This window comes from Magnolia sinica, chromosome 17 (assembly GCF_029962835.1).
Source record: "Magnolia sinica isolate HGM2019 chromosome 17, MsV1, whole genome shotgun sequence".
NCBI lineage: Eukaryota > Viridiplantae > Streptophyta > Magnoliopsida > Magnoliales > Magnoliaceae > Magnolia > Magnolia sinica.
Genome location: NC_080589.1, coordinates 40,932,223 through 40,942,898, shown reverse-complemented (window position 1 = coordinate 40,942,898; position 10,676 = coordinate 40,932,223). Strand labels below are relative to the sequence as shown.

The window sequence follows — 10,676 nt, the reverse complement described above, 5'->3', positions numbered from 1 at the left end:
TGACAAGACAACACCTCACTTTCTCCACATACAATGGTATTTGTGTTGAAAGAGTCTATCCATAGAATAACATGTATGCTTCGAGATCTTCATCGTCTTTGATTGTATGTGGGCGTAGGAATCCACGAATTGCATCACCGCACACAACTTTAATTATTAAATCGAATTCATCCGACATAGTCTTCGTAATTTGATGCATTTTGCTGTCAATAAGTGATATCATCACTCACAACAAATCCCTTTGAGTCTCCACCATCGTAGGTAAACATTCCCTTGTCATACACACTCTCTTCATCATAATAACATAATATAGCCCTGCGACCCATACTCATTCCAATATTGGTTATTCTGTTAAAAAAATAAATGGGTCCAACTTGTGAGTAATGCAGGATATTGGTTGTCAATTAAATGGGTCGTGGTTATCATCCACATTGGTTCATGATTGTAATCCACAATGGGTCGTGGTTGACGACAACAGCCCACTGTGAATGACAACAACGAACCACTCGAAGGGTCATGGTTGACGACAACGTCATGTTATATGGCTCATGGTTTTTAAGCTAGAGGGGTCATGGTTGTCAGCTGATGAGGGTCATGATTCTCACGTTACATGGATCATGGTTGTCTTGGTATATGGATTGTGGTTGTCAACCATGTTCAACGACCCATTGCAACATCTTAATCATTCATGGATTTCTTTGTTCTTACAGTCAAAATAATGGAGAAGATATTCGATGAAGGGTTCGGGTCCTCCCCGCGTTCTTCCTTTATGGCAACCACGTTCAACGACCGATATACAACTACGATCCATTGTTTATTGTAATCACGATCCTCATTTGATGGCAACAATGGTCAATTGTGCATGTGAACCATGATCACACATTAGAGGGGTCGTGGTTATCAATTGATATGGGTCGTGGTTCTCATGTTACATAGGTCGTAGTTTTCACAGATGTTATATGGGTCGGGGTTGAAATGTAATATGGGTCGTGGTTCACAATTAGATAGTTTTCATGATTTACACTTAGGAATCACTCAAAGGGTCTTGGTTTTCAACCAAAATGGGTCATGGCTCACAGGGTAGTGAAAAGCACGACCCTTATAACATGATGACCACCACCCACCTGGCATGACAATCATGACCCATAACATCTGCCAACCACGACCCATGTATCATGATCTAATGTGCATGGGAATCCGGTACCATGATCCTTCGCATGTGAACCTTCTCGACTCTACCTTGACCTTAGCAAACTGACCTCTTAGTGGAAGAGGATTACAGATAAGGACAAACAACGTGCCTCTCTGGTAATTGGGACCCATGGATCTCCTCTTTTCTTCTTTTTCTATAAAAAAATGAAAGAAGAAGAAGGTCTGTAAAAGTTGCATGTGAAATGCTACATTTGGCCCTTCCGACGCTCATATATTCTTCCGTTTAGTCCTTGGGATAACGGATTGGCTACTCCCCTGTTACCAGCCATGGGCCTAACCATAACATATGTGTTAAATCCATTCCATTCATCTGCATCTACAGTGAAAGGCACAATCGTTCGTTAGCTTTTACAAATCATTTGTGGGCTTGGTCTAAAAAATGAGAGGGATCATTTTAATGGTTTACGACGGTCAATCATCACTGTTCCATGTAATGTCCACAGCCTGTGATTGGAGTATCGTTCGTTTTTGGACTCCTACCATTAAATCATTTGGAGAAACGTATGGACGACATGGATGAAACACATACGTGGTGGTGGGGTCCATAGAGCGCCGAGCACCAGCCATTGGCCAGTGTCCCGGGGAGTAGCCGATCCATCCGTGGCTCAGGGGCTGCAACAACAGGTGACCTCTGCTTCACTCTAGGTTTGTATGTCTCCTGAACCAAGGTCAGGGGCATTTTCATCTAAAATAATCATAGAAAGGTGTCAGAAGGCCTTCATGTATGGACACAGATTGAGTACTACTCCCGAAAGACCTTAGCTCCGAACAGGCAGTTTTGTGGGTGGGCCCACCGTGATGTATCTATACATCCAAGCCGTCTATCCCTTTTCTCAGATTATTTTAAGGTATCAAAACTAAAATGGAGTAGATCCAACGTTCAACTGGATCACACCACAGATGACTCTTGCAATTAATGCAACTGGCATTTAATGCTTTGTGCATTTTAAAGCAACCAAGCTTATTATTTGGTGTGGTCCACTTGAGCGTTGGATTTGCCGCATTTTTGTGCTCATTCCTTGTCCATCATGTATGTATTTTCATCCATGCCATCCATATATATCTCAAGATCATTTTATGGTAACCATAAAAATGAGCTATATCCCAAAAGAAAGTGGACCACATCATAGGAAACAGTGGTGAATGAGCGGCGTCGGTGACCCCTCTCATTTTTTGGATCAAGCCCTTAAATGTTCTGTTAGAATAGATGAATGATCATGCCTAATGACAATGCCCCTGACCTCGGTTCAGGAGACGCACGGACCTAGAGTGAAGCAGAAGTTTGGGCAATTTCCAAAACTTTTGTGGCCCCTAAATTTTTTTAATGGTCAACGTTCATTCAAAACTATTTCCTTTAATGTGGTCCACTTGAGATTGGGATATACCTCATTTTTGGTCTCATATCATAAAACGATCTGTAAAAATAAATGGACGGCATGGATGAAACACATACATCATGGTGGGGCCCACAGAGCATCGATCACCAGCCATTGACTGGTGGCAGGGGGAGTAGCCAATTCGTTTCCATGCAACGACTGAATCCTTCGACTTCCGTCCTCTTGGGAAAGGATACGTGCCAACGGTTACGTTTTACAGACGGCGGGGCGAAGGGAATGGCTCCATGTGTAGCAAAGGATCGAAGAGACGCTTGCGCTTTTATATGGCATTAAATGCTAGGAAGATTCTAACCTTGAAGCATGGGCTCGGGCGTATTGCACCCTTCTACGTGTCCCGTGGCACTGATGCTTCTTTTTTGCAGGGATGGAGGTAGGTGGCTCAAAGAGGAGGCGGCCTCTACGCACTCCTCTGAACCAAGGAGGACAGCGACATCGAAGAAGAGGAAGGCTCCTGAGGCTGAGGCCGAGGCTGCTCCAGTTGTAGACCCAGTTAGGACTGTGCTTGTTACAGCCCTTCCAGAGGCTTCTCCTGTTACTACTCTGACCCCCGTTCCTGAGGCGTCGGAGGTTGGAGCTCCTGCCCGAGTCGAGGCCATCACCATTTCGTCACACTCTATGGAGGAGCAAACCCCCAAGGCGGGTCCTTCTAGGTCGATGAGGGAGGTAGTCGGGGAGACCCTCAGTGCAGTAGCCTCTTCATGATCTGTGATTCCCCATGCTAATGCTGAGCCCATGGTCGGCCACGCAGATGTACCTAAGGCAACTATCCATGCTTCTGCGACTAGCGGGGTCAGAGGAGCTTCCGCATCCTCTCCAAGGGGGGAAGCTTCCGCATCCTCTCCAAAGGGGGGAGCTTCCACACCCTCTTCAAGGGTCCTGCCTCCCGATTTTTACATGGCTTAGCTGAATCCTTGGGTAGCTAAGCACGTACCGGAGGCGCAGATCTCCGACACCCTTTCTCGCTGCCACGTTAGCTTCATGAATGATTTTGCAGCTGTATGTTATAAGTCACTGCCGAAGATGTTGGAGGTGAAGGAGAGGCTAAAGGAGATGGATCAGCTCAAAGTTAAGCGGGCCAAATTTGTTACCGAGTTGGGCTAATAAGGACCTGGAGTTCAGGGCCTTGGTTGTCGATCGGGGATCGAAGTGGCAAAAGAGGAGCTCGAGTCGGAGCGGCTGATGGCGGCAAACCGTCTGGTCCAGCAGCAGAAGGTCCTTGAGTCTGCTACTTCTGCGGAGAAGGCTTCCTTATGAGCATAGCTCGAGGCTCAAGCAGTCTCACAGGCGGCCGCGGCAGTGGTGAAATATAAGGACGCTGATGAGAGGGCTAAGGAGGTGGATAAATTATACTATTTTAGCTATGACATTGGCTTTAATGCTTGTTTGGTCAAAGTTACGAAGGTTTACCCGACCCTCAACTTTGACACCCTCACGGCAAACACCGCCGGTAATGCCGAGCCTATCATGACAGACATGGCAGACGTGCACTAGAGCGCCCTTCCTGCTTCAGGGATTGCCCAGGATGCCCCTGTCGCCGAGGCTTTCGTTGATGCTTAGCCTCCCAGTTTAGTAGCTGGTCCCCCTACTTGGAGGGGATAACAAGTTTTCGTGTTTATATATATATATATATATATATATATATATGTAAATGGACCTCTTTTATGTCAATGACGATTGTTTGCCTGGTCGCGGTTGTCCTGTTGCATGTTGCATGGATCCTTGCTGACAACCACAATCTTATGAAAAACACGACCCAAACAATGACAACGATAACGCATTCTAAATGTCAACTACGACCCATGCAACAAGACAACCACGATCCGTATAACATGACAGCCGTATCGAATGACATCTGCGATCAATGCTTCACGCCAACCACGAACCATATAACACGATAACCATGACCATATTACATGATAACCACAACCCATTTCTCATTACATTCATGATCCATATTTCATAACAACCATGACCTATACAAAATTATTACCACGACCCACATTCAATGATAGTCACGACCCATATATCGTATTTCGAACATGATCATAGGGCTTGTCTCTGTCCGAGCTCGACCTTATAATCTAAATCGTTCCCTCTTCACTTTTATGAGTTCCAAGCTGATGTAAAAGCCCTATAAAAGATGTTGAAATTTTAGCGATGACCACCTTCTCCCAGTTGGGGGACCCGGTGTGTAATGGCTTCTTCGGGATTCCAGGCTGATGTAACCTGACTTCTTCCGGGTTCCAAGCTGACGTCAAAGCTCTATAAAAGAACTCGTTATTTTGTAGCATGACAACAATGATCCGTATAATACGACCACAATGATCAATAAAACATGAAAACCATGACCCTTAGCAACTGACACCACTACCCATGTTACTTTGAAAACCACGATCCATATATCATAACAACCACCATTAAATTTACATGAAAAGCATGATAAATAAAAACTGTACACAATGATCCTTTGTCTGGGTCATGTTTTGACAACGTGAAGGATCGTGGTTGTCATATACAAAGGGTCGTGTTTATCAACGTGGAAGGTTGAGATGACTTTGATCAAGGTGAGCCCTATAGTAAGCTCCTTCACTTGACCACGAAAGCCCTCACCATACCATGTTTGATCTTCGCGATCCATATCAAGTATCTGCAAGAATGTCCGATAAATAGATACACCCCCGTATAGGGAAACGGTCCTTTTCCACTGGTAAATCCATTACATTACATCCCCTATATGGGGAATGATAGTTTTCCTTTTCCCAGAACATTCCAGGTATGGGGAAATGGTCGTTGTATGATGGTGTTTGGGTTGTGGTTGTCATGTGAATGGGTTTGTGGTTAACGTGTTAATGGGTCATGGTTGTCATGTTAATGGGTTCATGGTTGTCTCGACAATAGGTCATGGTAGTCATTTAATGGGTTTGTGGTTGTTACACGACCCATGTCATCTTACAACCACGACCCTTCCAACATGCTAACAACGACTCATATAACATGACTTGAATGAGCCATATTCCATCACAACCACGACCCATGTTTAGGGGGGCGTGTTGAAGCCCAATTCTTTAGCCCACAACTTTGTAACTATGTTATATGGTTGTAGTGTTAATGTTCGATGGGTTGTAGTTGACATGAAGATTTATATCACGTTTGATCATTGTATATGGCTTGCTGTCGTCATGATATATGGATCGTGTATTTGAATTTTGTGGACCAATACGCAGACAACACGCAAAAAGATGTAATGATGAAAATGCAAGGTCGGTGCAGGCACGCTTTCTTGCAAAAGTCTTTAACAGGAAGTTCCTTCGTTGGAATCCCAAGTGGACCCCACCCTGATGTTTGTGATAAATCTATCCCGTTCACCCATTTTTTGGGATCAATTTAGGGCTTGAGACAAAAAGTGAGAAGGATCAATGACTTAGGTGAATAGCATTAAAGGAAAATGTGGGCAGGGAAATTCCAACTGTTAAAACTTCCCTAGGGTCGACAGTTATGTTTACATGCCATCCATACCGTTCATAACATAATTCCCAATGGGATGAACTGAAAACACAAATATTGTCCTGACTCAACACTTCGGTTGCCCCATAAATATTTCAACTGTGGAAGTTCAATCCTTGCATTTTCAGCACATTTGAGTCTCACATCTGGTTCATTTATGGTTCCAAGCCCTAAACTGAGCGCAAAAAGCAGATGGACGGAGTTGATGTCTCATAGACATCACGGTGGGATACAACCCACATATCTTAGTTTGTACTGAAAAAATATGTCGCATGTACATACTTCAAAATGGTATGTAAAAGGCGTAAGGTTCGCTTACGATTCCCAACGCATAACATCAATCGTCAATCATTTTGGTCAAGTCCATGGGCCCATCATAAATCAGATCTAATCCATTGGAATAGTTCATGGCTGATGGATTCCTTGATAAGTTTTTTCGCGACACGTATCAAGCCATCAGTGATCCACACTACGTTAAGATGACAAATTATGGGATTTTACGGAACCTGTTGGTTTGAACTATTATGGTCCATTAAATTTAAATATTCTGATCATTCTTTGGGTAATTCCATTTCTTGTCGTTACAAATAGAATGGTCGGTGCAGATAGGAGAAAAGGCAATTCAGTTTGACTTAGAAACGACTGAGCTTGGAAGGTATATAGTGTAAAGCAACTGCTTGTCCCCATACGAAACACCAATTTTATATATTTATATATTTATCTTGGAGCTTCTTCTTTGGGACCCCTTCACTTCTTATCCCTACCTTTTTTTTACTGGTTTTGAATCTTCTTCACTGGGCCCCTCCATCGCCACTCAGCGAGTACATCTATACAATCTGAGTACACCTCAGTTCTTATAAATGGCAAAGCAAGGTAATGGTTGACAGGGACAGTATGTCATTGTTCACATGTTACGTGCGCAATGCTGTTAATCACGACCTAGTGTATATGACTACAACGATCTGTATAGCATGACAACAACGATCGTGGTTGGCAAGCACAGTGGATTGTTACTCACATGTTATTTGGGTCAGGGCTATAAGTCATGGTAGTCATGCTATATGGGTAGTGGTTATGCCCACATAGATGACAACAACGAACCGTATAGCATGACAACCACGATTGTGGTTACAATTCATTGTAGGCAACAATGATGATCTGTATAGCATGACAATCACGATCGTGGCTCACATGTTATGTGGATCGTAGATGTGAACCACAACTCAATCGATCGTGGTTGACAGGGACAGTTTATGTCTGAAGTGGATGTGAACCACGACCTATTGTATATGACTACAACGATATGTATAGCATGACAATCACGATCATGGTGAGTTGTGATCATGGTTAATATGCCTAATGGATCGTGTTGACACGATCGTGGGTGGGTGGTTAGTTTGCCTATTGGATCATGGTTGACAGCACGGTGGATCGTGGATCACATTGTGGGTGGGTAGTCTTGACCGTCGACCTTGACCTAGAGTAGATGACAACAACGAACCGTGCTGCATGACAACCCCGATCCTTTAGAACACATGATAACCACGACCATTTGTTGGTTACATCAGCGATCAACTATGTAGTTCATTTACGATCGTGTTAGATTTTGCAAGACCTTATTATTGATTGATTAACAGTCAATGACCATATTGGAATGCATGTCGAGGGAAGCCAATGACGATCACGTGCTTTGACTTCGAAGAGGCACGAGTCTCTCCCAAGTGCTTCGTCAGTTTTTTGGAGCATATGATTGTAGATATGGAGAAGAATCCTGATAGACAGAATATATTTAGAGACAGCTATTTTGGATTTCTTCTTCACTTTCCATTGACTGGGTGGAGGGCACACTCCCAGATTTTGCATTGCCGAATGCAAAGGCATGTTGGTGATCTGAAATTCGATGTTCAGGGCATCAAGATAAAATTTACTGAGATCGACTTTTCTCTAATAATGGGTCTTAAGTTTGGACCAGTTAGGATAGATGGTGACGGTCGTGCTGAGGCCGGAAGAATAATGGGAGGAAGAGGTATTAGGGAGACCTACCTGAGAGCAGGTAGTGTTAGTAAAAAAGAACTGAAACAAGCCTATTTGTCACTCACTGATAAAGACGAACATATGGACGCGGTGAAGCTGGCTCTAATAATTTGCATTGAGAATCTATTAGTTGGATCTTCACAAAAGAATAACTGTGTTGATATGTTTATCGACATGGTCGATGACTTGGATTATTTTAATAACTACCCCTGAGGCAGTGTGGGGTATGATTATTTGAAGAAAGAGGTTAACGCTGCGTCTGACATTATTCAGGTGACTGGCCGGTACCCCAAATCATATAACATATGCGAATGCGCGTTCGCCCTGCAAGTACGTTATTCTTGTCATGGTTCATAATCTAAGTTTGAATTTTTACTCCATACATGTCAATCAATATGTAATGCATGATAATTGATCTTAAGCAGATCTGGGCCTACGAACGATTTCCAAAACTCACTGATGACAGTGGGTGGGTAGATAGAAGACTGCCTATAATGATTCCTCGAATCCTAAATTGGAATATGAAGAAATCAGGCAGATACCGCCCCTTATCCGCCATCTTTACAGCTGTACCGGTAAGAGTTATTTAAATAGTAGTGTATTTTAATTATTGAATGTGTTTATAATTAATAAATAAATCAAATTTACACATGCAAGTGATGCAAGCTTCAAAGTTTTAACCGACGGTCGAAGAAGTAGAGACCGAGGTTGTCAGGAGTATAATCGACGAGACTTATACGAATGACAAGGCTCAGTTGGCAGCACCCATGGTAGTGACAACGGTGGTGGAGGAGGATGAAATAAGAAATAAAGTGGAGGCTGATCTTACAGCCTCCCTCTTGAAAATGAGAAATGAATTTGGGGCTGAGGCTAGAACCTCCATTCAGGAAGATATTAGCAACATATTGAGAGATAATAAAAAATCAAGATCCGTAATAAAGAAATTTAATAAGCGGATTAAGTTCCATATCACTGAAGTGGAAGGAATAAAGGAAGAGTTTGGTGGAGTAATAAAGAACCTCAAGGCTGATAATGCTTCTTTACGCAAAGAAGTGAAGTCGTTGAGAGACGATATTAATACAAAATACGTACGTGAAATTGCCCTATTTTATTATTCGTTAATAGGTTTCTGTGAATGTACTATCTTATATAATGATTTTAATCCAGGTCAACAACACAACAACAACAACAACAACAACAACTGTTGATGATGGGATGGACCATCTCAAACATTTTGAAGATGGGATGAGCCATCTTAAAGATGACATTGCTTCACTGCAAGGGAAGATGAATCAACTAATAGTTGAGTTTCAGTCAACGAAGGTTAATGAAAAATGGATCATGGTTATCATCCACATATGATCGTTGTTACCATCTAGTAAAGGTCGTGGCTGCCATGCACATCGGGTCGTGGTTGATACACGACCCAACATTGGTGGTAACCATGATTCAGCCGATGGTCATGGTATCGTGTAAAATGGGTCATGGTTTCTATGAACTATGGGTCGTGGTTATTATACATGGAAAATACATAATAATATAGTACTCCATCACAGGAATTCATTGCTTCGATCAGCCCTCTCGTAGGAGAGAATGCTTCACTACAAGAGAGGTGAAGCAACTTAGAAAGGAGATCCAGGCAATGAGGGTACATGAAATTGAATTTATGAATTTATCCTGAATCTTATTTGGTCGTTGTTCTGTCCCGTTTTGGCTCATTTTTGGTGTATGATTTTATTACAGGACAATGTCCCTTCAACCAGCCCTCCGATCGTGGAGAATGCTTCGCTGTTGGAGCAGATGAAACAGTTTGAAAAGGAGATACAAGGGATGATCTCAGGGAAGGGAATGAGTATATGAATGAGTAGATGAAGCATATTAAAGAGGAGATATAAGCAGTAAAGGTATATAAAATTGAATTTTGGTCGTAGTTGTGTTTCATGTTTGATCGTGGTCATTATGAAGGTCAGATCGTTGTTATCATGTATGATTGGTCGTGTTTATCGTCCATACGGGTCGTGGTTGATGTTACGACCCAATGTAGGATAATATGTACGTGGTTTGCCTTTGGATTATTAGTTAAACAGGTCACTATGAGTTTAATTCTTATACTATACAGGTGTATAACAGGTCAATAACTCCACCGTTGAGGCTGAGATGAGCCAGTTCACTAGTGGATTGTGGTTTCCAGCCACAGTGGGTTGTGGGTGGTTGGTGCACAACCCAATTTGGATGACAAACACGATCCAAGGAGGACCGTCGTCACTGTCATCATTTTGAATCGTTGTTATCGTCTATTGGTCGTGGATATCGCTTAGAGTAGATCGTGGATGAATAGAGACACAATATGATGACAGACACGATTCACGAACTAGGTTAATTATGAATCTCAACCTTACGTGGACGACAACCATGATCCACGTCACTGTATGGATGACAACATTACCTCACTACATGACATGTTGAAATACATAAATAATTAATAATATGCTTGTGTTATAGAAGAAAATCACTTCAGTGCCAAACAAC

At 42.6% G+C, this 10,676-nt stretch overlaps 1 protein-coding gene across 1 annotated transcript; it reads left to right on the top strand.

The window, feature by feature from the left end:
- The first annotated feature begins 7,787 nt into the window (after positions 1–7,787).
- On the top strand, positions 7,788–8,360 carry LOC131230481 (uncharacterized). Its single transcript, XM_058226401.1, has one exon. It carries the CDS (start codon positions 7,788–7,790, stop codon positions 8,358–8,360), a length of 573 nt encoding a protein of 190 aa, XP_058082384.1.
- Positions 8,361–10,676: the final 2,316 nt, after the last annotated feature.